Source organism: Durio zibethinus, chromosome 3 (assembly GCF_047325235.1).
Source record: "Durio zibethinus cultivar Kanyao isolate XHJ-2024 chromosome 3, ASM4732523v1, whole genome shotgun sequence".
NCBI classification, from domain to species: domain Eukaryota; kingdom Viridiplantae; phylum Streptophyta; class Magnoliopsida; order Malvales; family Malvaceae; genus Durio; species Durio zibethinus.
This window is the reverse complement of record NC_143164.1, coordinates 34,892,004-34,918,134: the sequence shown is the minus strand read 5'-3', so window position 1 is coordinate 34,918,134 and position 26,131 is coordinate 34,892,004. Positions and strand designations below refer to the sequence as shown.

Here is a 26,131-nt window from a genome sequence, read left to right as displayed (position 1 = left end):
TGAATGCAAGCTTTTTTTTTTTTTACTCGTGCTATATTTAATGTCGTCGGTCCATGGGAACAAAGCCCTAAAATTTTGTCATTAATTAATCAACAAAGTTAATATTAACTAAGTCTTAATTTCTTTGAATTTGGAGTCATAACGTTGTTCATGAAGGATCCATTTCATTCTTGTTTGTAAGTCCAAGTTATGGAAAGCAGCGCAATTAAGGCTTTAATAGAAGAAAAAACCTTAGATAAAATTTTTTAGGTGCACTTTTTCATTAAAAATAATTTAATAAAATTGATAGATTAATATAATTTAATGAGAATATCAATAATATATAAAAATGATTAAAAATATTATTTATAATTTAAATTTAAAAATATTTATTTAATTGCAAAAATTTTATCAAATTTTTTAAGAAAAAAATCTATATAAAAAATTATCAACTTTATTTAACAAAATTTTAAAATTTACACATTTAATCTATGTAATAAGATTTTTTAATTTTTTAATTTATAAATTTTAATTTTATTTAATAAATTTTAATAAAAAAATTTCACAAAATTTACTAAAAAATTTTATTAAGTTTTTCTCCCATAAAAATACAAGGTTGAAAATTTTGGCAATGATTGTGGCCCAATATTTATTCTCTTGGTGAGAAAAAACGAGAGAAGACCAACTATTGCATCGACCGTTGAAAATTTTTTGTATATCAAATCGAATCATTTAAAAGCGATGGTGATGCAAATCTCAAGGCCACATCATAATCAGATTAATATGGATTTGGTACTGCCTGCCTGTCTCACCTTTAGGTTGCCAAAATGGGCCAGGCAGATTAAACTCGTCAAGAAAGGGGCCAAAACCACTTGGAGGAGATTTGAAACTGCATGTTTGGGCCCAATCTGAGCAAGAATAATGGACCAGCTCCTGCTATTATTAGTAATCTTAACCATGTGGCTGGGAGCCACATTCATGTGTGCTAGAGATCAAACAAGATTTTGAAGAAAATTTTTGCTTTATTTTACAAATTAAACAAAAAATTGAAAGCTTAAGCCAATTAAAAAGATGGGTTGATGCATGTAAAATGGCGATGTTTAAATGAAATGGTTCATGGGCATGGGGTGATAGGAAGCAAAGGCCGAATCCAATAATTACAGGAACAGCAAGTTGGGAAATACACGAATGAATGAATTTACACTTGACTTTTGGTTTAATTATAAACATTTCTTAACTACCCAAAAAGGGGTTTAACTTCAAATTTTATGTCTCTTATAGTTTAGTTTAAATCCTAAGGAAGCGGCATTGATTTTATGTAATAAAAAATTATCTTATTTATTTTACAAACAAAGTTAGCATGATGATATATATTTTTAAAATATCTTAATAAAAAAAATTAATTAAAAATAAAATATGTGATAATTTTTAAATGTATACATTATCATTAAATATAATATTATTTTATTAATTAGTAAATATAAATCCTTAAAATGAATATATAAAATTTAATTATTTTTTAAAAATTTATTCATTAATTAATTGATATCATTTAATTCACTTCATTAATGAGATGACATCATCCTATTCATTGATAATGTATAAAATTTATAAATTGATAATATATCCAATATAAATCCTTGTAATATTGCTAGAGCATGCTTCTTTGAGAGTTAGAGAGACATAGGCATAGGATAAAATAGTTTTATTTGCTTCTGTAATTTCAAATTTTTAATTTTTTTTTCATTATCGTTTATTTTAAATTCATTCATTTCGATAAAATTTAGATGAAATTTATCATTTGTATATCCACTAATATGTTAAGTGAATTTTTTTTATTCACATTAATGCATTTAGATTTGAGAAAATATTGAGAAATAGATGAATTTAAAATAAATTAAAAAAATACAGATAAAAAATAAAAAAATTAGATTATTGTAAATCAAAATTGAACACTAAAATAGTAATTTTTTTGGATTTTTGTAAATAAAAATTGAACACTATAAATAGTCAAGGACTAATGATGTGGTTTAGTTATGCATTTTTCCAATTTTAATAGGCCATGAAATTAAAAGATTCACATTTCTTCCATCTTGCAAAACAAAACCCATCATAATCCTTTGATAACATATAGCAGTATTTAGCTTTATGTAATGATAGTCAACTCCAAAGAGTGAGATCCATGTTTGAATTAGGGAAATAATCAAATTTGTAAACCCTCCCCATTAATAATAAGGAGAAAGAGAAGGAAATCCAAGAAAGGTAAACCATGGAAGAACAACAGTTATCAACCATTGCCATGTAACAATTCACATGTGGATGATAATAATTTAATTCGAATCGAATTTAATTTAATTTTTTTAAATATTATATAATATTTTAAAATTTTAAATTTTGATGTAAATTTGAATTAAAATTTTATTTTATTTGAATTAAAATTTATTAATTTAATTTGATTTAATTTATCGATTTTTAATTTTTATATATTATTTTAATATATTTAATTAAAATTTAATATAAAATTATTATTTTTATTTTATAAAAATTAAAAAAATATATAATCTGATTTGACTCGATTTTTTATTTTTTAATTTAAAGTTAATATATATATATTTAATACTTAAATTTAATCTAAATCAAATAAAAAAAAATCGACCCAAACAAATCCAGGCATTATAATTTCAAATCCATTTCCAGATTGCGCAAAATTTTTTCTCTACCCTGTCAGGGACAAACTCAAAGGGCCCTTCAATTGCAGACCGTTCTCAACCCACATGTAATTGACTTACCAATCAACGACATCCACGTGGGACATTTTTCACATGGGGATGTTCCCATCACCCCTCACCGACCCTTGTGATCCAACGCTCCTGGAATCACAATCCAAATTCTCCCCATCTCAACCGCCACAGTCTTCAACGCCATTGGCTGTGCTTGTCCCTCCTTTGTCCCCTTCACTTGGGCATCCAAACTCAACGCCGCCCCCACATGTGCCAGGCTGTATCCATCCAAGCCACGTGGTTCTCTCCACGTGTCCCATGGGGGTCCTACCTCCTATGGAGGGAACCCAGGCGATTGGTCATTGAGGAAGCACGTACGACACCGCGTGCTTGAGGTTCTCATTTCTCATCAATGAAAGTAATGCATGGCACGAGTGAACAAGTCACCTAGGGCGTAGATGTTGTCCCTAAAATACAAATCCTTCCCTATAAAACTGGTCCAGCTTCACATCCTTCTCATCAACACTGTTTTGGCAAACACAAAAGTAGTTTTGAAGGAATCTGCTAAAGAAAATTCCTCCGAACAAAGATTTGAAGCAAACATATTGAAGGAAAATCATTCTTCCGGTTGGGATATTATATATTGTTTCGGGAACAAATAATACATCTTGGTAGAAATGGAAAGGAGAGTGAATTACAAGAATGATGTTAATCTCAAGGCAACGGAGCTCAGGTTGGGATTGCCCGGAAGTGACGAGCCTGAGAGACAAGTGACTCCTAGTATCAGAAATAATAAGAGAACGTCATCAGAGATTTCAGAAAAGTCAAGGTCTAAGAGCAGTTCTGGCGTGACAGAGGTCGGAAATGATGATCACCATGACAGTACTGCTCCTCCTGCCAAGTAAGTATACACACGTATAAGACCTCTTGTCTTAGAAAAGTTTAGCCAATAAAGTTGAGAGTATAGGGTTTGGCTATAATAATATTGAGTTAATGACTTGTTTCGACAGAATATTAATGTAAAATTTCATGAATTATTAATGCAGGGCGCAAGTAATTGTAGGATGGCCACCAATTCGATCTTACAGGAAAAGTTGTTTACAGACCAATGAAAACGAGGTTGAAGGGGCTGGGATGTATGTCAAAGTAAGCGTTGATGGAGCTCCTTATCTCAGAAAGATTGATCTCAAGGTTCACAGAAGCTACCCTGAACTCCTTGAGGCTTTGGAAAACATGTTCAAGCTCACCATTGGTAAGAACCAACGATGGTTATATAATATATATGAAACTATAAATGGTGATTGTGGAGTAATAATTTTGTAGTGCTAGAGCTGATGGTTTTTTTTTCCTTTTATCTGCAATTTGTAGGCGCATACTCAGAGCGAGAAGGCTACAATGGATCTGACTATGCTCCAACTTATGAAGACAAAGATGGTGATTGGATGCTTGTTGGAGATGTTCCCTGGCAGTAAGTTATTTCTCCATAGTTATTTCTGTTTTTAACTTTATAAGTTTCAATTGTTTTTACCAATGAACTCATATTTTTATTACCTTTTTGTTTACAGAATGTTCATCTCCTCCTGCAAGAGGCTGAGAATCATTAAAGGATCAGAAGCCAGAGGCTTGGGCTGTATATGAGACACCCACAAAGAACAAATTGTTTAACAAGGATATGATCGAAAGGCAGGAAAGAATAGTATAGTTGAGATCAACTGTACAAAGGAAATTACCATTTTTCCAGGATGAGCACATGTAACTGGAAGATGAAATGAAAAGCAAGAACTATATATTTATGTGTAAAGTTTTGTATGTGCTATTCTGATTGGAAGTTTGGAACAAATAGCAAGGGTGTAAATCTCATGTGATTTGCATAAAAAATTTCAAAGATCACAATACAAGATGGTCTCACTTGAGTAAAACAAATCCTAGCTAAAGGATTCGGGATTAGAAATTTTATGCAAGAAATATCAAGGACTAGAAGTTGCCTGTTGTCGGAGGAAAGATAAGATTTTTTTTTTATTTCATATATAATATATAAAAATTATTATGTCATAATTTATTTTGACATCATTAAATACAAAACATATTTTTTAATTTTGTCAAACCAATATTCAATTTTTATTAAAATTTTAATTTGTCACTTTTTTTTTTTTTTATATTGTCTTCGTATCATATTACCATAATTTGTTTAAAATTAATCAGATCTAGTTTTTCTCGTTTGCAACGATAACCTCAGAAAAGTGAGACCAAAGTAACTAAAAACATGGGCAGGGACAACAGCTAGAACAATCCTGAAATTCTTTTCTTCCCTATCTAATGATAGCTCTCAGCGACTTGCATCAAACAGAATTCAATTTTTTGAAATCTAACAAAATGATAAAACTCATTAAGTAATGCAAAAGAGCCAGAGGATAAAGACCAAGAGCAGTCCTATAACAAAAGAAGCAACAAAATAAACCAATTCGGGAGAAGGGTTAAAAAGGTTCATTTGGCCAGTGTCCTATATACAAAAGACCAATTAAAGTCTGGTTATTGGCTCAATGGATTATTACTTCAATTAAGCTTTTAATACTTGAGGAATATGATGGGAAAATAAGGGCAAGCATTTGGAGCATTCTCTCCAATCAAAGGAGGGAAGGGGCAAACGAGAAACATGTCAAATATCGAGTTAAAGCAAATGTAGGATACATGCTGTTGTTTAGAGAAGCCATATTATCTCAGGCCAGATTTATACTAATGCATGTCTAAAACAGAATTCTAGCTTGACAACAAGGACAGAGGGACAGATTCCATCTTGAACTGCTGCCTAGGCAGATATTATCACTTCAAATAATCAGGATCAGTATGTGCAGTCCAGAAAAGCAATGACTAGTGTGAAAGCAACCTTTCAACTAAAACTGTCAGCATTTAATTTCCCACAATACATATAGTATATAACCTAATAAATATGGCAAGAAAGAGTTTAAACTGGAGGTTAATATAAGGGAGATGCAATTCAATTAACTTTAAAGCCATATCACATATAATTGTATAAATTGAATGAAGAATACAGATTTAGATTGTGGATCACACTTGGGATCCAATGGAGAAAATAAAGGTAGTAAAATGTGGTAGAGGTTCAACATCTATCATCCATATAGTGGGAGAGGAGGAAAGAGAGCAGAAAAAAAGATCCTTATTAAGTTATTAATTCTACTCTTCAATATAGATAATTTAATTTAGATCTGATCCAGTGCCCATGCATAACATGCTTGCCACTCTATCAGAACAATAAACCAGGTTAAAGGATTTGAATTGATTAGGGAATCATCAAATTCTTCATGATAATTAGAGAGGGAAGGCCAGTAGGCCACCAAAAGACAAATCTATTCCACTGAGAAACATAATTGATCATATTTCAGAAATTCAAGAAGACAAACGAAAGCAGATAAAACTAGAACTTGCAGAAGATCAATGTTTTACAAGACAGACTATACATCTGAAGGCTATTGAGACTTAACAAAAACTTCCTCGTAGAAAATGTCAGCACCGTGCCAAGGGTAATCAGCTTATAGCAACATTATAAACACAGGACTAGAAACCATTAGAAAGGCATGAGATTATCACCAGCCATTGAAGCGTGCATCCTTTCATCCTCATCTTTGAGAGAGCTCATTCTAGAATCCAGTATTGCCAATTGGGACTTCACCCAGTGTGGATTATTCCTACCTTCAACCCATAGTGCTTCTCCGGTATCCTTATGCTTAAAATCTGGAGATTTTGGGCTCCTCTTTACATGGCGAAACAAACAGTTAACACAAAGTGCTAGCAAAAATTCCAATAGTAAAGCATTTAATTCTGTTGGTTCAAGTGTGCCAGAATCCTAAAAGATGTAACTCATCCATCTAATTCCAGAGTTATAATTATATTTTTCAGTCAAGAATGCAAATTCTTGTTTTGACTCAAGAGCTTCTTAGGCTAGTTTTTACAAAAACTTAATATGATCTTGATGCATGTAAAGCATTGGCAATACACCAACTACAGCCTAATCCTTTTAATTGCATTCAGTTTTAAAGACTGAATATGTACATATAAAAGCACACAACCACATCGATTATAATGCAACACGTTTCGGAATTCCAAATGAGTTTCAACATCTACCTTGTTCTTCCTATTATCCCACCATTCTGCAGGATTAGCAAAAAAAGCTTGCCATAGTTCCACAGTAGAGCCCATATTATTCGCTCCATTGTTGCCAAATTTCCTATCTGCAAAATTAAATCCAATAATAAAAAAAAGAAGAATAAGAAGAAAAAAATCAGATTGCTAATTTGTGCAGAATGCGTTTGAGCCATTCAGGAAATACGCCTTACTTGGCATCCCACTTAACCCACGATCATATGAAGCCATTGAGAGGAAGTTCCTTTCGACAAAATTCATTTGTTGGACAACTATCTACAGTGTTATATCAGAAATAAGAACAATAATAAGAATAGTTCAAATTTTCAATGCGCCAAGAAAAAACAAAGGGGATTATAGTAATTGTGAGCACCTTGTAATAAGTCTGCCGTTTGCCATCTTCACTTTCAACCGTGTCCGAAATTAGACGGCCACAAACATATATTTGTTGCCCTTTCTCGACATGCTGATACGCAGTATTCGCCAGCTCATCCCAGAATGTCAAATTAATCCTAACCATTTTTTTCGATAAGAAAAAAAGGATAAACAAAATGATAAACTTGGGCATCAAAGGCACATTTTGGGCTAAATTTTCATACATTCCCTAAAAGAGCATATAAAAAATTACCATGTGGTTTCGGTAGGGGATTTTTTGACTGCAAGTTGCGTCCAAGCCAGGACTTTCCCCGATGGCAAGTGCTTGATTTCAACGGGAGCGCCGACATAGCCGATGAGGTGCACCGTATTACAGAGGTCCTTGCTCCAAGGGATTTCTGAGGGTTTTGGGTACGATGCTTGAAGGTTGTAGTGTTGGTCTCTGTAATCGACGGAGCATTTCGGCGTTCGAATGGAACGCGGTCGTTTGTTGATGACAAAAGACGAGTTATGGGGAGTCGGAGCTGAGGAGAGAATTGGGGTTTGGGTTTTAGGGTAAGGGTTTTGGGGGACGGTGAAGAATAAGTTTCTGCTTGATATTAGCGTTAGCCCAAACGCCATCGCCACTCTATCTCTTTAGCTTTTGGCGGACGATTGGCGCCAAAGTGTGAAGTAGAAGGCTGCAAGCAAAACTGCCGAATGAGAAATGTTTTGGTTTCTTTGCCTGCCTCGCTTATCCGGATTCTCGCGAGGGTTTAACTTTATTTTTAGTTGTCCTGTCCCAAATGCTCGAGAAGATATCTGCTGTCTGCACAGTGCTGGGCACGTGGATTGGGCTGGTTGCTGGCTCGTTCTCTACTAAATGGACTACTAACATCAGCACCAATCTTGGGCTTTTCAGCAAGCTTAAGTCCACTTTCTTTTTTTCTTTTTTTTTTTCAAAAATATGACGAAATGTTGTCTCATGGCATAAAAACACCACAAATATCACGCTAGAGTCTAGAGTATTTATTTATAATTTTTTTTTTTTTTTGTATTTGAAGTTATTAAATTTTAATTACTCAAATTAAAAATTTGATAGAGACAAGATTCGAGTTCTAAGCAGGCCAAGCCCAAAGAGAAACTGATCCGATTTTTATGGTAGGCCCAATAGTTTAATGGAGTCATAGGGCCAATCAAACCACGCACACGCCCAATTTGTAAATGCTAGCGATTGAGCACCTGTAGTTTGTTTCTTTGTTTCCTTCTTCTTTCCAAATCTCTCCTCCGTTCTCTAGTTTTACTCCAGTATTTCATTGGGTTTAACAAAGGAGGGTCTAAAAAACTTCTCCTGAAAATGCTTGCTCGGCTCGCGTCCCAGCGTCTTCTCGACATCCGTCAAGCTTTCCGTCAATCTGTTCAGGTATTCCCCTTCGTTTTTCCTTTTCCTTTTCCCTCAATTTCTGCTCATCCCAACACCTCTCGATTTCATTCCCCCCCTTTTTTTTTTCTGTTCCGCAGGCTTGCCGATCCTTCTCCACTGCCTTGAACTATGTAAGTTCCAATCTTCCCAGATTACAATGCCAATTTTCCGGGATTTTCCCCTAATACTACTACAAAAGACAGTTGATTGAGTGAATTTGGTGTAATTTTTTTGCTGCAGCACCTTGATAGCCCAGATAACAATCCCAACCTTCCGTGGGAATTTTCCGAGGCCAACAAAGGAAGGGTGAGTTCAAATTCAAATGCTTGCATTTGCATTTGGAGCTATAGGTTATATTTTTCCATCATTGTAGATTTAAAAGCTTTTGACTTTGATGGTGTATTGTAAATTGGGATTTGGGATTGGGTAAAGTTAATAAATTTATGACTGGTTTGTTAAAATTTAAGGAACTCCTATAAACTCCACTAAGTGTAAGATATTTCACAACTTATATGAACTTAAAGATTCTTATTTTATGTATGGTTGTTTGTTCTATGAATTCTGTGAGGGTAGAATAGAATTTTTTTCTCTCCTTGTAACATAAATGTCTTTTGAATTGTATGGAAGTTGAATCAGTTCTAAGTTTAGCAGAGATATTTTTAGTGGCTTAGTAATTGGTAACATTTTTTAAATCCAAAATTGATTATGGTCCTAATCCTAACTTATTATGCATAGGTTAAGGAGATATTGTCTCATTATCCATCCAACTACAAGCAATCTGCAGTTATTCCTTTGTTAGATCTTGCACAGCAGCAGCATGGAGGGTGGCTTCCTGTTTCAGCAATGAATGCAGTATGTGGCATGAATAATGTTAAATTAATTTGATGACATGCTTTAATACTCTTGGACTGGTAATTTTCAAATGTTTAGAAATTCAGTGATATATAGTTAATATGAAGAATTAGACCTATGATTCTATTAGACATGAAACTAACCACTTTTGGAGGTAAATTCCAGTATCTTTTTGGCTTAATATTAAATGTTTGCCGTTCCATTTGGTTTTTGGTTTTCAATAAATATGCTGTTTTTAAGCCAAAATTCATCACAAACGTGTATTTCATGATTTATGTTGTATTTTGGTTTGTAATGTATAATGCAAAATATAATAGAAAAGAGTTGCTTTTAAATAAACTTTTTGTTCAAATCAAAGCTTTTAAGCACTTAACGAACTAGAAGAAAGTTTTTCCCAAATCATATTTTATTATATTTTCAATAATTTCCCTGATCTACTATCAGATAAATTACTGACGTCTTTTTAAGTACTCCTTTTATAAGTAATTTTTGCCCATATGTGATGGCTTTCATGCATACTCTATATTGCTGATGAACTTTGAGCAAGGAGGTGGCAAATTAGATACAGCCGACAGCTGATCTGCTACTAATATCTGGAAAAAGGACTACTAGAGTGTTCAGAAGGCTAGCAAATTGCTTATGTTTGTTACCATATGCATTGCTACTTTTATCATTGTTTTAGACAATTCCATGCCAGGTATTCTGTGAAGGATATTAGACTGCAGTTGATGCTGGATCATGCAAAATGCCCTGTACTTTTACTCTTACTGGAGTGTGCATAGCAAAAGGGGAAAACTTAAGCATGTTGGTACTTGAACTGTGATACTTGATCTTGTGTTAATATACAATTTAATGTGACTGAAGATTCAAGTTAATGAGCTTAGGGCTATTAAAAAGGAAAATTTGATGCTACTATAGGACTCCAAAGCAAGATAATTACATCTAAAATTATTTGAGCTGAGGTTCAATTTGATTGTTAGACTGAGATACATAATTGTAACATTTTAATATTTGTATTATCAATAGCTAGTGTTCATTTATCTGAAATCATGTAAGAGTGGTAATTGGCTAGATCTTTTAACCACTGAAACAGTGCTTGCTTATCACTTGTGGGTCATGTAGTCCTAAAAAGGTGTTACTTTGTTATTAGATTTCTGCTTGAAATGAAATACTGGTAATATTGTAGAGAGAATTCAGCTTTTCTTCTGTGGCTAAGCAAATTAAATCTTTGTTGCCATAGATGACATCCATTGAATTTTCATTCAGCTGATTTGAATGGTGCAGTCCTTTTTAAAGGCAAAAGCTAAATGAATTGTATTTGGAATCAATTATGTAATGGATTGTGCAGGTTGCGAAGGTTATAGAAGTTGCTCCTATCCGTGTATATGAGGTTGCGACTTTTTATTCAATGTTCAACAGGTCAAAGGTCAGAATTTATATCTTTGTTTTGCACCTTGAGACCGTCTCTTTATGTACCTGTCTCAATGAGCAAAGATGCAGTACCCACATGAGTTTATTCAATTGCTTCTCAGGTTGGCAAGTATCATCTATTGGTTTGTGGCACAACACCTTGTATGATACGTGGTTCACGAGAAATTGAAGAAGCATTATTGAAACACTTGGGTGTTAAGCGCAATGGTAAGTGTTGAACTTACATCATGCAGAACTTATGTCACAGTTTGAAAATTTAGATAGTATTGAAGATTATCTATTGTTTCTGTTGTTCAGAGGTAACAAAGGATGGTTTATTTTCAGTTGGAGAAATGGAATGTATGGTAAGTCTTTTCCTTTACATGTTACCTATCGATATTTGTATTTTTTAATTAGCTTTTTAGCTTTGATTTTGTTGGTATATAGAAGTTGGCATGGCAATTATTATATTTATCAATTTATGGCTAGTGTTCCTGGAGGATCTCTGAAGAACAAATGCATGAAAAGGATTTCTACCTAGGATACTCGAAATTTCCTTGTGCAGTTTGCAATGATTGAAAACCTGTACACAATAACCTATGGGGTATTTTTGGCATGTCTTACCTTATTATCCATGTATTGCTACTTGTCCTTGCTGCTATGGTATTTGTAAGACGAATTGCAATCTGGAGATCAAATTCTATGCTATGCTGACCTTTTTCCTTCATTAGACTGATAGGTTTGACATTTTACTAATTGGTTTTCTGCAGGGATGTTGTGTAAATGCTCCTATGATCACGGTTGCTGATTACTCCAATGGATCTGAAGGATATTCGTATAATTACTATGTGGGTTTCATAAGAATTCCTTTCAACTTTTTCTATTTACCATCTGAAATTTGATTTTTGCATTTCATGTTTAACAATGCAGGAAGATGTTACTCCGCAACGAGTTGTTGAGATAGTTGAGATGCTAAGAAGGGGAGAGAAGCCACCGGTAAGCAACTGTGTGGCAAATGTTTGGTTTTCCTCACAGTACTTTAGGGTGTTTGAGTTTATTGGTTCTGTTTGCATGGTGATGCCACTAATGTAAGTTTTGATTTCTCTTCTATATCTCAGCCTGGCACTCAAAATCCTAAACGTATCAAGAGTGGACCAGAAGGAGGAAATACCACTTTGCTGAGCGATCCAAAACCTCCCCCATGCCGAGATCTCGATGCCTGCTAATGTTAAAATGCCAATGCTGTCTCCAATAATGCAAAGCTTGGATATTGCCATGCTGCACTGGATTGTATGATCTTGTTGAATTTGTCAAGCTCAACCAACCAGTTTTTTTTTTTTTATTCTCTGTCAATATGACGTCTATTGAATTTTTCATGCAATTTCAACTTGGTATAAGTTATGAGATGACTCAAATTGCTTTGCACTGGATGATTGATGTCAATGTTTTCGCTAAAATCCTTGATGGAAGCTGGCCATAATTGTTCTGGCATTGGAATGCTTCAATGCTATTTTGAAGCTGAACTGAAAACATGGGATTTTCTCGGTGACTACTGCCTGGAACCACCAGGGAAGGTGATGTAGTTTAATCTTTCTCCATTACAAAACACCGGATCGAAGTACTGCGGAAAGAACTTGAGAAAAAAAAACCCTTTAAAACATCAACATAATGTCATCAAAATCGAGGGCTATTATATACTTTTGCTCAAAATGTCTGTTGCTTGGGATGGATTATCTCATTAATACAACCTTTCCAGGTAGCTTAGTGTCAAAAACTAGAAATACTTCAACTGACGGCAAAACCCAGCTCCATCATCTCTTTTTCCTCTGCCCAACGATCTTACTATCCGACAATGGTTCGGTAGAATTTGAAAAAGGAAGCCGAAGTACTATTGGAAAAACAACCAAGATCCCCCCTGAACAAAGGAAGCACAATCCAGTATCAGTTGGTCCATAGCAACAAGCATTTTAGAATAGCCAACCATCATCCATTCTACTGCATTCCTTTTCCTCTCAAAATAAAGCAGTTACAATAATAATACCATATATATATATATATATACACACACACACACACACACAAACACATATATACCGTCATCTATCTATTTTTGCAGGTCCGACAACCCACTGATCAAAAGTCGGAGACCCACTACAAAAGTGATTCCATCATTGTCTAGCACCCCCGCCCTCGATGCAGAAAAGAATATGTCAAGTGAGCTTTGACAAATCTTCCCCTTTAATTGAACTTGTCAGGACATCGGTGCCTGCGTGTATTTTTTTAGGCATTGACATCAAACCCGGTTTTGAAAAAAAAAAAAAAGCTGGAAAGAAAGGCAAAAAGTAAGAGCTATGGCATCTTACTTCAATTGCAATTCGAAGCCAGCAAACAACTTATTTTCGTGGGGGGTTAGAATAGGACAAATTAAGTGTGGGAAGACAGAGTGGACCGGTGGACTGTGGGATGCGTCCCCCTTCTTTTCTCGTGTCTATGCAGGGGGATTTGTTTCTGCTTTAACAATAGAGGAGGTATATGGTGGTTGTGTGTGGTAACTTGCCGTGGCCAGTGAGATGGGCATGATGCAAAGAGCCTTTGATTGAAGGAATTGCATGGCGGCTCCAACATTTTCTTCCATGAGCTTAACTACCCGTCGCTCTGTTCCATCATTCGACCACTTCTCCCATGCTGGTTGGTTTCTTCCACCCTCACTACTTTCATCCTGGTGCATGATAGAGGAAGCTCAATTGCTTGAATGAATAGCAAAATACATATAAATGTCTGACACGTACATGATTACTTAGCTATTCCTCATCTGATGATAGTGGGGTGTCTGATACAAGTGGTGCCACTGCACCAGCTCCACCCAACCTATTCATGCTCAAAACCTGTTAAATAATCACGTATTATTATGAAGGGAGAATCTTTCTCAAATGAGAATGGTGATTTATTTCTCTTTATTTCCTTAGAAGGACTACTCAAGTTCCTTGAAGAACTAGTAACAAATTCAGTGATGCTCTAGAAGTATTGAGGCAAAGAAAAGTATATGCAGATGCAAACTAACCACCACTGACCCAAATATATTACGGATGAAAACTTCTAAAATTGCAAGGCACATTCATCTAATAAGATATCACAGACTGATCCGATAGACACAAGCAGCACCACAATATGCATTAAAGCAAAAATCTGAATAAGAAGTATGAAGTCAAACAAGTAAGCAGTGTTAATGATACCCTAACTTGGAGCCTCAGGAACTTAAGATGATCTACAATTTCATCAAGCATGGCCGCTCTATCAATCTGCATAAAGAAATATATGTTGCTACTAATTGGAGTAAGAAGCATTATAAATAGTTAAACTTTCTCATGGTTTACTTCCCAAGACACACAAATCTACCATAAAGTCACCCATGTCTCAAAAAGATCCCTATAACAATATTCAACTTAGGTAGGTTAAACAACAATAGTCATCTGTAAAGTTATTAAGTTACTAGTTCTAGAATTAGGATATTCATCTTTTCAATATCTGTATAAAATTTGACAAACAGACAGTTAGCTTGGAAATAAGTCTTAAGGAAGTGGACAAACCCTCAAAAACTAATGAAGTTAAATAGTTTTAAAACTTTCAGATCACAAGGTTAGTTATCAAACTAATGCAAGGTTATATTACAAGATGGAGCAGATCATCAGTTAGGGGCTGACAAGATCAGTAACAAACCGCATTAATGGATTATGGTTCCCTGCTGCCAATAAGAGCATGCTCCTTACTATATTAATTTAAAAAGAAACTGATTAATTTTTAGATCTTTTTCCTGCCAACTTAACTACAGCACTACCTTTATTTGAGGATAGAGATCCGGTATAAGAAAAAAGTAATTATTCAGAATGTTGCCTAAAACATATTGGAAAAACGCAAGTCATTTCACAAGCAAAATTTATGAAAAGATAGAAAAGGAACTGACCTTGTTAACACTAGGAACAAGTTCCTGTAATGCTCTGATTCTTTCAGCAATTCTCTCCCCGCGCAACTGTACCAAGGGAGAAAATTGAATGGTTCAGTATAATTAGTTACAGTTGCAACCATTTGTTGAGCAGGTTAGCTTTGCAATTTCACAACATAAGAAGTGGCAATAAAGTAAAACTTTACCCAGCTATCCTCCTAATTCCTTAAAAATTATTTATGCCGTTTCATATATCTCTATATTTTTATATATGACTTCTCTATGCTAGATATGTAAAAGAGACAGACTAATACTCATCTTTTATAGTTTATAACTCCATGAGGTCCTGGCCCCATCTTATGATTAATCAGTTTCTTTCCATTGCCAAATACAAATACTCAAAAAAAAATCTTTTAAAATACAATTTTTCTCAATGGACCACCTTCTACATTGGATATAAAGCACACAATAGAAATATTATTTGGAAAGCCAATTTCATTCAAACACCTTATGTCATCAAAAGACATCCATTAAATATATCCAATTCCTAGTTTTTAAAATTTTTCCTGTCCAAGGAAATAGCCTTGTCATGCCTTTTGATTCTAGGTCGAAACATATACCTGAATTACTGCTCTTCAATATATTTTGTCATTCCCTTGTTTACTGTGATTATTTATAAAAAATTAAGCTTACATGTTCAGCAATACTGTGTGGATCTGTGGCCTGTCCTCGTCTAACCAGCACCCTCGGACACATTACTGGTGGATGTGGTGCTCCAGCAACAGTTGCTGGAATTGGTTGGCCACGGAAAACCTGGAAAGTTATGCAAGTCAATATCACCAATAATAGAATTTACAGAATAAGATAACACCGTCTAAAACCAATACCATCTTTTCTATCCTGCCCACCTATCTCTCCTCTTGACAAGGAAATGAGGGTAAAGGGATTTATATACAAAAATAAATGTTTGGAATCTAAGCATAAAGCAGTGGAACAAACAACAGAAATCTTATCAGAATAGGACTTTTGGAGTTTTTAAAACTTTTGCAAAATATTTCCCACACTATTTGTAGAATAAACTGAAAGTATAAATAACTAAAATATTAAAGCAATTGCTCCAGATGATAGAATGTCTTGATCATGACTGATACTTTAAATCCATATTAAATAAGCAAAAGAAAACTTAGATCTGTATTTCTTCTGTCATAATTTTAACTTCTGTACATTTTCTAACATAATAAGAGACTGTTCTGAAATTTGAACCTTTCCACAAATAACTGAACTCTTATCTGATTTTGACAATTTTTGGTGCGTGAACCTACTCAGGACCACTTTCCCCTGGCAGATGGACCAGCCATTAACAGAAGACCAATTCCCAAACTCAAATGAAAAAGCATGACATTAGTAGAAATTAAGGAAACAACTACCAGTAATTTTAATGGCCTTTAAAGTGTAATATAAAGGAGATATTAGATATGAGCCTAGCCTTCAAGTTTCAACCATATGTTCTTTAATCCATGAAAAAAATAATATCATTTTGGAGTAAAACTCTCCTTTATTTGCTGATGCATGTTTGATGGTAATTAGCAGTGGAATCAGACTGTTCTTTGATAGAACAATTCTACCCTGCCAGTTAGTTTAATTATGTCACTGGAAAAACCTAGAAGGACCTTGGTGTACTCTTTCCTTTGTTTCTTCAAACTGGCATCTCACAACACTAACTCCCAACCCAACCCTGCTCCAAACATTGTCATGTTTTTCCTTGTCGTCTCTGCTATCAGACAGAAACACACGACATAGCAACATAATAAAAAATCAAACAGACAAATTTGCTGTCACACCACATTTGACAATGCAAAACTTAGAATAACCCAACAAGGACAAATAGACAAGCTCCAATTAATGTAAAAAAAAAGTAACTGTAATAATTAATAAGAAATTCACTCATTAGTTAACACCACAAAAACTAGCTCCTTAAGTTCCCAAAAGAAATTGCTCCACTATTAAAGAAAATTATGTTTTTTTATCCTTTCTTCAGTTCCTCGTGGGCCAAGCCAACACTTGGGGAAAATAAATAAAATTAAAAGATAAATTATGCTTCTTACATTTTTTACAGAAAAAGTTCTGCCATCAACTATGTTAAGTATCCAGCTTAAACTTAAAGTGAATTGACAGTAAGTGGCCAAGCCAACACATGGGGAAAATAAAAAAAATTAAAAGATAAATTATGCTTCTTACACTTTTTTACAGAAAAAGCTCTGCCATCATCTATGTTAAATATTCAATTTAAAACCAATTGACAATAAGTGAAATAGCCCAACTTGAATACAAGAATATAAAAAATTTGATATTTGTTAGATATAGAAGAAACCTATTACAAGACAGATTTAGAAATGGCAATAAAAGAAAATCATGACTCTGATATTATGTTACTATCCAACTTAAAATCAATTGACAATAAGTGGAGGAGCTCAACTTGAACATAAGACTACAGAAAATTGAATATTTATTAAATGTGGGATAACCCACTTTAATAAAATACCTGGTCGCGAAAGCACTTGCCGCTTCCTGAAGCTTCCTCAGGCTTCAAAAACCCGCCTTTTCCTTGCTCCAAGCTCAACTCCAGAGGGAAAATCTGTCCGTGAAACGCGCCAACTCCCCCACCGCCGATTGCGCGGAGATGTCCCGCGCCATCAACGGAGTTGAGCTGCAGCATCATCGACGCTCCAGCCGCTGCAGTGGTTTCAGCCAAGCCACCGTCGGGTCCCGCTAAGCCCATCTCAGTTGGCGCGAAGCTAGGGAATCTGAGGATTTGCTCGAAGAAATTATCGGCGGGAGCCTCGTTGGGGTTATTGGCCATGAGAAAGTCGAAGAGATAGTAGTGGAAGTGAGTCGAAGTGGCCAGTTATGAGTACCAAAGAGCATCTACTTGCAAAAAGGAAATAGCGAAAGAGGCTTGAACCAAACAAAATAAAATAAAAAGAATATTTTAAAAAAAAACCTTACGTTTTTTTCCTTAGCTTTCTTTCTTTCTCCTCCATTGAGATGCGAAAGTTTTTCTTTTGCTTTTTTTTTTTTTTTCTTCATGAGAGAAAAAGAAAGGGAAGCGAAAGAGAAAGAGTCAAAGAGGGGACGAAAAGCAGAGTGGCGTTTTATCGTGGTTAAAAAATGTAGCGTTTTTATAAAAGGAGTCGGACTTTGATCAAAATTACGTGGGAAACCATTTTCCACGTTTGCTTGGGTTTGTCGACGTGGTCCGGTCTGGGAACGGCATCGGTTTTTATTTTGTATATTATGAAGTAGTTTTTCATTATTTAGTAAATTCCGGCAAACTGCCTTTGTGGGAAGTTGGAACAGTGCTTCTTCAATATTTGCATGCCTGGTTATGCTTCTGCCTCTATTAGATATTTCTTATGTCTAATTTGATTTTGTTGATAAAAGTAGTTTTTCATTAAAAAATTATTTTTATTCAACTTCAATATTAAACAATAAAAAAATAACTTTTAAATTAAAATTTTAACTTTACAATCCAAATAAAAAAAAAACTATTATAGAATTGCTTTTACGATAAAAAAAATATTTTTAGAATAAAAAATTACTTATTATTTAATATTTTTATTGTAACAATACTAAACACTTTAAAATTTTTAAATGCTAAACCAGCAGTTACTTGCTTTATTAATATATCAGAACAGATAGCAGGATGGCAGGATGGGAAGCCGTTGGTGTGATTGTTGGCAGTGCCATGGCTAAGCTGCTGGCTGAAGCAAACTCTCCTTATCTGCGCTTCCTTGATGATTTTAATGGAATAAAATCAGACTTCAACAATGGTTCTTTTCATTGAAATAATGTTGAATCTCTGTTTTGCAAGATCATGTCTCGATTGCGTTTTTATCTTTTCATTGAGTAATCTATCTGTGATTTGCAGATAGAACGTATCTCCGATGAAAATTTCTGAATTGGTCTATTCATCTTAATTGGAGCTGCGGCTCCTTTTGAAACCCAGTGAAAACATTTCAACTGGACTAAAAAATGCAAAGACCATTCAGATATAAGAATGATCTGGCACAGATTCATGAATTAGACATTGTTGGAGTTGCAAAAGCTGATATCATCTTCAAGAAAAGGAAAAGGAAGAAAAGAAAAAGAATAAATAAAATTCAATTCAACCATTCCTCTCTAACCCATTGAAAGTTATAAATGCAACACTTATCTCTTAGCAGTATGAAAGCTAGATTCTAAAATATTTGCAAGCAAAGGGCAAAAATGGCCAAATTCCCTAAGCATAAGCTGAATGCCCCACTGTTTAGAAAGAGAAACAAGATCTGAAAGAGAAGAGACTGCTTCATTAAAAAAAAAAAAATGGTATGGTAAAGAATAATAAAGAACCACTACTCTAAGCCATAAAATAGAGTGCATGTGTGACAATGTAGTAGAATGTGCACATGTACGCATGTATATTAAGAGTAATTGCTTCCAAATATTCCCGATCCTGAAACTCTGAGGACAGGAACAATGAAGATATTAGATCACTCTTGCTCCTTATGAAGCTACACATTATTAAGAACATAAGATGAACTTCAAATTTTATCAATAAACAAATTAGCAGTTCAAGAAGTGTGTAACACCATATCTCATTCTCGTGTAAGTTTTTAAAAGAAAAGAAATTCTTTTCCCTCTAAAGAAAAAGAATAACAAATTACTAATTAGAGCTTTTACACGGTAGCAATGAGCTGCCAGATAATGCTAGGGTAAGAATTTTTTGCATGGGAGAAATTTACTAAAAGAAAGCAAAATAGTTCAATCCAGAGATTGCCTCAAATATGGGTGTGAATCATCTCAAGAAACAAATTGAAAAGCCATCCCATTGAATCTTGAGAAGGAAAAAGACAATAAAGGGAGGGATTAAATGAGAGGAAACACAAGAAAAAAAATGCAATTTCCCAAAAGAGTCAACTTATAAATGGCCAAAAAAAGTAAGTTTCCCTATAATATAACTTATTTAGGAGAGGTGAAGGCCATCAATAGCATAATCCTACAAAAATTTAGACAAATGAAAACAGTTTTAGAATTTTGCCTAAGAAGGTTTCTTGGATGAATCCATAGCAAAAATTAAATTCATAGCAACAGAAATTAATTTGAAGAAATACAAGAATGGCAGTAGCAGTGAGAGTGTGCAAACACACTGGCAGCCATTTCCCACCAAAAGCAGCCTACAACACATTTACAGTATAAGACCACAGCCTCAGACCGATTAACAAGTTAAAATGCAACGAGAAAGAAGGAATGAAAACCTCACAAATCCTAGATAAAGGTGAGAAGAAGGTACCATGAAACTTAAACCAGCAAACAAAAGAAAGAAAACTATTCAACAGAGATACAAGTACTACATTTAAAACTGACACTACAAGAACAAGACCATAGTAACAGCTAAAAATGGTCCCCCTCATTGCTCAAAATGAAGACTTGAGTTCAATCCAGGTTGCAGATGCATAACAAAAACATGATCTCAATCTAGAAATGGAGATAATTACCAAAAGGAAGAAATGAAAATATAGATAAAAACATGACCGAACAAGCTTTCTTACACCTTCTCTTCCCTCTCTCGATTCCATTGTTCAATCCTGGCTCTCCGCTCCTCACTCCCTTCCCTAGCAGGTGGAGGGCTTCTACTTCGCCTAGGACTCCCATGCTTTCTCCTGCCACCACTGTCACGGTCGTACCTGTCAGGTCTTCGCCCATTCCTATCCCGATGATCATCACGGTCGCGGTCACGGTCGCGGTCCCTAAACTCCCTATCACGCCTGTGGCGTGGACTGGCGCTCCTGCTCCTGCTCCGACTCCCTCTGAACCTGCGGTAGCTCCCAAAAAGCTTCCTTCTCAGCTCCTTCCCAATTACCTTGACATGCATAAAATTACAGTAACCCCCACGGTTACAGCTATTCTCCTCGAATTGCCGACAAGTCGCCTCGCGGAAATCAGTGACCGGGGAGAAATCCGCAATGATAGGCCGACCGGAGTAGAACCTTCCTTGAAGTGCCTGGAGGGCGGCTGCCGCCTGGTCCTCCTCCCTGAACTGAACATACACGTTCCCAATCATGTGGTCGGCAAGGTTGTCACAGACGTTGAGGCTCTCGATTTCACCGAACTTGCTCAGCTCCTCGAAGATATCCTCGTAGAAGTCCTCGAAGTGCTCTTGGATCTTGCGGGGGTCGATGGGCTGGCCCTGTGGGTCCACTCCGGGGGTGATCATGTCCGGACGCTGGTACATGTTCGACAGCAGGAGGGTTGGGGATGTTGTCGGCCTGTTGTGGAGCCGTGAGCACCTATCTCCATGCCGGCATGCTCCAATCTTGAAATAGAAGGGACAATTCACGCGGTCCTTCTCGGTACCGAAGATTGAGGCCAAGTGCTCCGCCATTGACGCTCGAAATTATGAACAAAAACAAGTGCAGGAGATTTGTAAATATGATTTTAGTTAAAACCCCTAATCCAATTGAAGAAGAAAGCAACGAAAAAGAGGTAGGATTTGGAGGAAATATGGTAGGTTTAGGGGTTTCGAAACCCTAATTTTGGGCTTTTGAAGGAGGAAGGGGGAAAGAGAGGAGTAGGATTTTTCTTTTTCGTTTGGGCCTCGGGCATCGGGGATTGGGGAAGGATCTCGCGGATTCAGCATGCGCCGAGGAAAGCTTTCGTAGTTCGTAAGAATGAGGTTTGTGGAGAGGCTATATTAGTAGTATTTCGTATTCCGTATTTCCTAGTTCGTAGCCCTTGACACCCACGGTCAACCCAAGCTTTCTTCACTTTTGCTGTTGTCAGCGCGATTAAGTAATAATCACTTCTATAATTTTTAATTTGATATTTAAATTTAAATTTTTTTTAATAAATATGTAAATTATAAATTAATTAATTAATATAATATTAACTTTAAATAATAAAATAATTAATTTTTTAAAACATTATATTAATTAATACATTTATAATTTAAATATTATATTAAAAATTTTTAAATTTAGATATAATTTTAAATATCTCATTATAATTTAAGACTAATGTTCATCACATTAATCCTAATAAAATTCAAAGTTCAGTTGTTCGGCCAAACCTCGGTTATACATTTCTTGCAGGCAGCATCCGGAACCAAAGCCCAATGGGTCCATAATGGGCTTTTGGGTTGTGAGCTTCGATGAAAACATTTGAATATAACTCATAGATATACAGACGGATAATTTTTCTTTTAACTAATTATGATTGAAAAACGTGCATCTAAAAAGTACAGTGAGAAGAATGTCATTAAAAATTTTAATTATTCGTTATTATTGTAAAAAAGTACGATGAAAAATTAAAATTTATAAAATAATAAAATATTATAAATATAGTGATAATAAATAATTTTTTAAAAATGTATTTTTTAACAAGTTTATCATGTTAATCGGTAAGCTTTTGATCCAAAATTGTTATCGTATCGATGATTTTTAAAAAATAATGTAGTATATGTTGATATTAATTATTTTAATATATTATTTTAAAATTATTGATTTCGTATAAATATATTTATAAATATACATAAATTTATATATAATAATATTATTAATAATTTATAAAATAAATATGTAATATCTTAAAAAATTATATAAATAAGTTTAAAAAGATAAAAAATAATATCATCAATTTATCATGATAATTTTAAATATTTAATATAATCATATTATATTTAAATAAATATTTTTTTCATGTAAATATTAAGATAAAAATAAAAAAATAAAAAAAATTAACCTGATTTCATGATTATTAATATTTAGAAAGAATAATATAATTATTTTCTTAAAGAGATTAAAATATTTATAAATTTTTGTTCGAAAAAACAAAATATAATAATAAATAAATAAATTTAAATTTTAAGAGTTATTTTATCAATTAATTTTATTTTTGTTAGATTAAAAATAATCAAATAATAAAAAATAAATTAAAAATTATAAAATATATTTTACATTCACGTACTAATTGAAACGAATTATTGAATTGAAATTTATCGAAACTAATCAAAATTAACAAAAATAATCAATATCATTCAATGTTAAATTTAATATAAAAATTACATTTAAATATATCATATTTTAAAATAATTAAAACGTATCAACTAAAACAATCTCGAAATAAAATTAACAAGAATACTCCGATCCCCTCATCCAAAAAAGACGATTCAATTAAACCATCATTACCTTAACAAGTATGCATCAGCAACTGTTGGATGATGGACACCACCCAACTCCAAAAGTTTCTTTAAACGTAAGTAATTCAATTCAAAAGGCCATCAAACCATGTCTCCTAACAAAATTAGTATATTTTATCTCATAGAAAGTAGAAAGAGAACCATTGCAACTCTCTGAAAAGAATAATTTAACGCCTCCCAGATGCCACTGATTCAGCAGAGAAGAGGTATTTAACTTGTGAAAGAACAGAATCATGTGCAGGATCATAACTCATACGGATGACCCTTGGATGGAATCTCCAAAATTGCTCGAAGCTATCCACCAGAAACCTTATCATGTTTGCAATCTGCAATTAAAAGGATGGGAGGCCACAGCTTAATTTAGTATACCAAACTTGAGTTAAGAATGCAATTCAAATAGAAATTCTATAGTTATGTTTGCATTGGTATCGTTACAGACGAAACTATGAAAGTTTGAGATTCAGAAGACAAGACCTTTGGTTAATCTAACTAGCTAGTGGCCGACATCAGAATAAGATGATGCCATCAAAGCGAAAAGGAAATTCTTCATAATGTCAGTAACAGCTAGCATGCATGAAGTTTTATCCAAATCGGAAAAAATTTATATGAAATTTTATAAATGAAATTCGTAAAATTTTTTATTATAAATAAATTAATTAAAATTAAAAATTAAAATATTTTATTATATAAATTAAAAATATAAATTTTAAAATTTTGTTGATATATTTATTAAATAAATATTTTTAATAAAATTTTTATCATTAAATAAGTTTTGATTAAATTTAGATTATAAATAATATTTTTAATATTTTTACAATAAATTTTATTAATTTATCAATTTAAATTTTTTATCAATTTTTTTATTTACTTATTTTTAATAAATAATTTCACAAACTCCATCTATATAATTTCATATAAATTTTATCCCAATCCGCATTATCAAATTTGACACTGTAGTTCAAGATACTCTCTCATGCACTGAAATATATAGTAGGTTTGCGCAAAACTGTAACAATGGTTCTCTTGTCATTGGGGGATTCGCATGTGTGCGTTAGAATGTTTACGATATTCTCAAATATTGAAAAATAAAAATTTTAAAATAATTTTCTTTGGATAGTTTAAAAAATTTTTAAATATTTTTCATCAATAAAATTAATAAATTTATCGATAATTTTTTTATATATATTTATAAAAAAATGTTCATAAAATTTTTTTAAAATCAACAAATCTGTTCATCCTTAAACTGTGCCCATAACCGTGTGATTGGCGTCTGATTGAGCAACAAATGATCAATAAACAAAATTTCCATATAAAATGACATAATAGGGCAAGTTTGAAGTAACTCGTCGTTGTTGCAAGAATTTACAAAGTCATTTTATCAAATGGTTTTGTGTTTGATCAATCTCATCATCAGGATTACCATTTACTAGTCTCTTTGGTTGTTATTGATCATGTCATGAAAAGAAAAGCCATGAAAAAGTTAGCGTAGATGATCACTTAAATAATACACTTCGATAACCAAGGCAATTTACGTTCACACTTCGAAGATAACTTGTTACCCAACAGTGACTTCTAAGGAGAGGGATGAGCGTGACTTAATGACGATGATGATGATATGGATGCAACAGATGTTACATGATCTATGCTTGTCAGCTTTTCATAGCTCTCCTCAGCCACACATTACAACTTTCTGTGCGTAATACAGCTCAATAAACAGATAGATAATTGCATGAAAGCTGCAGAAAAGAATTGATGTTTTATGACAACATATGCAGTAAACAACTTTCATATTGGCTAATCAGCACGAGAGCTAACAGTGTCTTCCATCAGTTCATCCTATGGATGTTTTCGTTAGTTAATTTAACTAATTAATTCTGTTAAAAAAAACACCTAAATTAAATATTTATCTACATTTCTTACGTCTGATTGACATAAAAATTCCGGCCTTGTCAAAAGGAATGAACGGCAAATTTGCAGGGGAAAATGCAGTAATAAAAATATAAAATCATATAAAAACACCTGATGGATCGTCTGCTCTTGTTATCACCATTCGATTTGAAGGCTCAACGCGAACTTGCAGAGGCGGGTTGTAGATGTAAACTACCAGATGATACTGACACATTGACTCCAAAGGCTCTTTGGTAAAAAAACATTACCGTTGGAACCACGACGTTTCTTCTCTCGAAGTCTTACGGGATCTTCACGCTGAAATTATCGCTACATATATTTGCCTATTTCACGTTAGCCAAAGGCCCCGCCAAACATAAATTACCATAGTTTACTTATGTTAAAATTGAAATATTATTATTTTTTAATTGGAAATCTATTTCAATATTTTTCATACTTATGAAAAAAAAAAAATCTTAATTGATTATTTATTTTTAAATTTGAATGTAATTTTTTTTATTACATCAAGATGATAAATTTTTAATACAAATAAAAAAGATAAGAGAATCTGATTCGAAATTAGGTATTTAATGTCTTTTCAAATGTTTTTACCACCAAACCAAAGGTTTGGAAATAAATTTAAATGTAATTATATAGTTTAAGTCAGAGTTTTACTTTTAAATTTTAGATTTGTGATATATGATTATTCTAAAGGCCTTATTCTAATTTTGTTATCCTATATTTTATTATTATTATTATAAAATAAAAGTAAACTATCCTTTATTAAATGTCCTATTTTCTCTTCACTCGTATTTTCATCGTTTCATTATTTTATCAATTTATTCATCTTCAAAATATTATCTAGACAACTGAAAAATGTCTTAAAATATTAATTTTGACACCCTAATCTCAACAAAATTAAAGTTTTAGGTTTAAATTATTCTCTAGAATCTAATTTTTATATAATATCTCTTGTAGTGATATTTATATTCATACTTTCATATATATATATATATATATTAGATGAAGTATATAAAACAATAAACATTATGATATTTTATTTTTAGTTTCACATTGTCTCACCAAAAAAAAAAACCTATTACCTTAAAATTATCCAATTTTTTATCACCTCAATTACTAGTGTAAATGATACATTAATATTCATATACTATTAA

The 26,131-nt window shown here is 33.4% G+C and overlaps 5 protein-coding genes across 8 annotated transcripts; 2 read left to right on the top strand and 3 right to left on the bottom strand.

Annotated features, from left to right (window-relative positions):
- Positions 1 to 3,217: 3,217 nt before the first annotated feature.
- Positions 3,218 to 4,500, top strand: LOC111283440 (auxin-induced protein 22D-like). Its single transcript, XM_022872010.2, has 4 exons — positions 3,218 to 3,600; positions 3,746 to 3,951; positions 4,068 to 4,167; positions 4,265 to 4,500. The coding sequence occupies exons 1-4, from the start codon at positions 3,377 to 3,379 to the stop codon at positions 4,335 to 4,337; spliced, it is 603 nt and encodes a 200-aa protein (XP_022727745.1). The 5' UTR covers positions 3,218 to 3,376; the 3' UTR covers positions 4,338 to 4,500.
- Positions 4,501 to 6,026: 1,526 nt separating this feature from the next.
- LOC111283280 (protein OSB1, mitochondrial-like) lies at positions 6,027 to 7,967 on the bottom strand. Its single transcript, XM_022871737.2, has 5 exons — positions 7,486 to 7,967; positions 7,231 to 7,369; positions 7,052 to 7,133; positions 6,840 to 6,946; positions 6,027 to 6,468 (listed from the first exon to the last, which is right to left on the bottom strand). The coding sequence occupies exons 1-5, from the start codon at positions 7,851 to 7,853 to the stop codon at positions 6,283 to 6,285; spliced, it is 882 nt and encodes a 293-aa protein (XP_022727472.1). The 5' UTR covers positions 7,854 to 7,967; the 3' UTR covers positions 6,027 to 6,282.
- A 464-nt stretch (positions 7,968 to 8,431) lies between these two features.
- On the top strand, positions 8,432 to 12,326 carry LOC111283282 (NADH dehydrogenase [ubiquinone] flavoprotein 2, mitochondrial). Its single transcript, XM_022871739.2, has 10 exons — positions 8,432 to 8,634; positions 8,733 to 8,765; positions 8,875 to 8,940; positions 9,370 to 9,486; positions 10,835 to 10,912; positions 11,019 to 11,124; positions 11,215 to 11,261; positions 11,667 to 11,744; positions 11,827 to 11,892; positions 12,015 to 12,326. The coding sequence occupies exons 1-10, from the start codon at positions 8,569 to 8,571 to the stop codon at positions 12,120 to 12,122; spliced, it is 765 nt and encodes a 254-aa protein (XP_022727474.1). The 5' UTR covers positions 8,432 to 8,568; the 3' UTR covers positions 12,123 to 12,326.
- A 230-nt stretch (positions 12,327 to 12,556) lies between these two features.
- LOC111283281 (transcription factor UNE12-like) lies at positions 12,557 to 17,970 on the bottom strand. 4 transcript variants are annotated; one of them, XM_089758656.1, is made up of 8 exons: positions 17,379 to 17,970; positions 15,530 to 15,649; positions 14,858 to 14,923; positions 14,130 to 14,195; positions 13,686 to 13,781; positions 13,260 to 13,615; positions 12,991 to 13,162; positions 12,557 to 12,811 (listed from the first exon to the last, which is right to left on the bottom strand). In XM_089758656.1, the coding sequence occupies exons 1-5, from the start codon at positions 17,694 to 17,696 to the stop codon at positions 13,698 to 13,700; spliced, it is 654 nt and encodes a 217-aa protein (XP_089614782.1). In that variant the 5' UTR covers positions 17,697 to 17,970; the 3' UTR covers positions 12,557 to 12,811; positions 12,991 to 13,162; positions 13,260 to 13,615; positions 13,686 to 13,697. The 4 variants fall into 4 exon arrangements, with proteins under 4 accessions (XP_089614782.1, XP_089614779.1, XP_089614780.1 ...); XM_089758653.1 differs by lacking the exon at positions 13,686 to 13,781; XM_089758654.1 differs by lacking the exons at positions 12,991 to 13,162; positions 13,686 to 13,781 and having other exon boundaries at positions 13,454 to 13,615.
- Positions 17,971 to 20,173: 2,203 nt separating this feature from the next.
- On the bottom strand, positions 20,174 to 21,644 carry LOC111283754 (splicing factor U2af small subunit B-like). The gene has a single exon (XM_022872366.2). The coding sequence runs from the start codon at positions 21,255 to 21,257 to the stop codon at positions 20,421 to 20,423; it is 837 nt and encodes a 278-aa protein (XP_022728101.1). The 5' UTR covers positions 21,258 to 21,644; the 3' UTR covers positions 20,174 to 20,420.
- Between the last annotated feature and the right edge of the window lie 4,487 nt (positions 21,645 to 26,131).

Coding starts and splice junctions, on each gene's coding strand:
- LOC111283440 (XM_022872010.2), top strand. CDS start 3,377: ATGGAAAGGAGAGTGAATTACAAGAATGATGTTAATCTCAAGGCAACG. Junction 3,601..3,745: donor AGTACTGCTCCTCCTGCCAA/GTAAGTATACAC, acceptor TTATTAATGCAG/GGCGCAAGTAATTGTAGGAT. Junction 4,168..4,264: donor GTTGGAGATGTTCCCTGGCA/GTAAGTTATTTC, acceptor TTTTGTTTACAG/AATGTTCATCTCCTCCTGCA.
- LOC111283281 (XM_089758653.1), bottom strand. CDS start 17,696: ATGGCCAATAACCCCAACGAGGCTCCCGCCGATAATTTCTTCGAGCAA. Junction 14,924..15,529: donor CACACAGTATTGCTGAACAT/GTAAGCTTAATT, acceptor CCCTTGGTACAG/TTGCGCGGGGAGAGAATTGC. Junction 13,616..14,129: donor TCCTGAGGCTCCAAGTTAGG/GTATCATTAACA, acceptor ATCATGCACCAG/GATGAAAGTAGTGAGGGTGG.
- LOC111283754 (XM_022872366.2), bottom strand. CDS start 21,257: ATGGCGGAGCACTTGGCCTCAATCTTCGGTACCGAGAAGGACCGCGTG.
- LOC111283282 (XM_022871739.2), top strand. CDS start 8,569: ATGCTTGCTCGGCTCGCGTCCCAGCGTCTTCTCGACATCCGTCAAGCT. Junction 8,635..8,732: donor CTTTCCGTCAATCTGTTCAG/GTATTCCCCTTC, acceptor TCTGTTCCGCAG/GCTTGCCGATCCTTCTCCAC. Junction 8,941..9,369: donor CCGAGGCCAACAAAGGAAGG/GTGAGTTCAAAT, acceptor TATTATGCATAG/GTTAAGGAGATATTGTCTCA.
- LOC111283280 (XM_022871737.2), bottom strand. CDS start 7,853: ATGGCGTTTGGGCTAACGCTAATATCAAGCAGAAACTTATTCTTCACC. Junction 7,370..7,485: donor TCCCCTACCGAAACCACATG/GTAATTTTTTAT, acceptor AAAAATGGTTAG/GATTAATTTGACATTCTGGG. Junction 6,947..7,051: donor TGGGTTAAGTGGGATGCCAA/GTAAGGCGTATT, acceptor TTAATTTTGCAG/ATAGGAAATTTGGCAACAAT.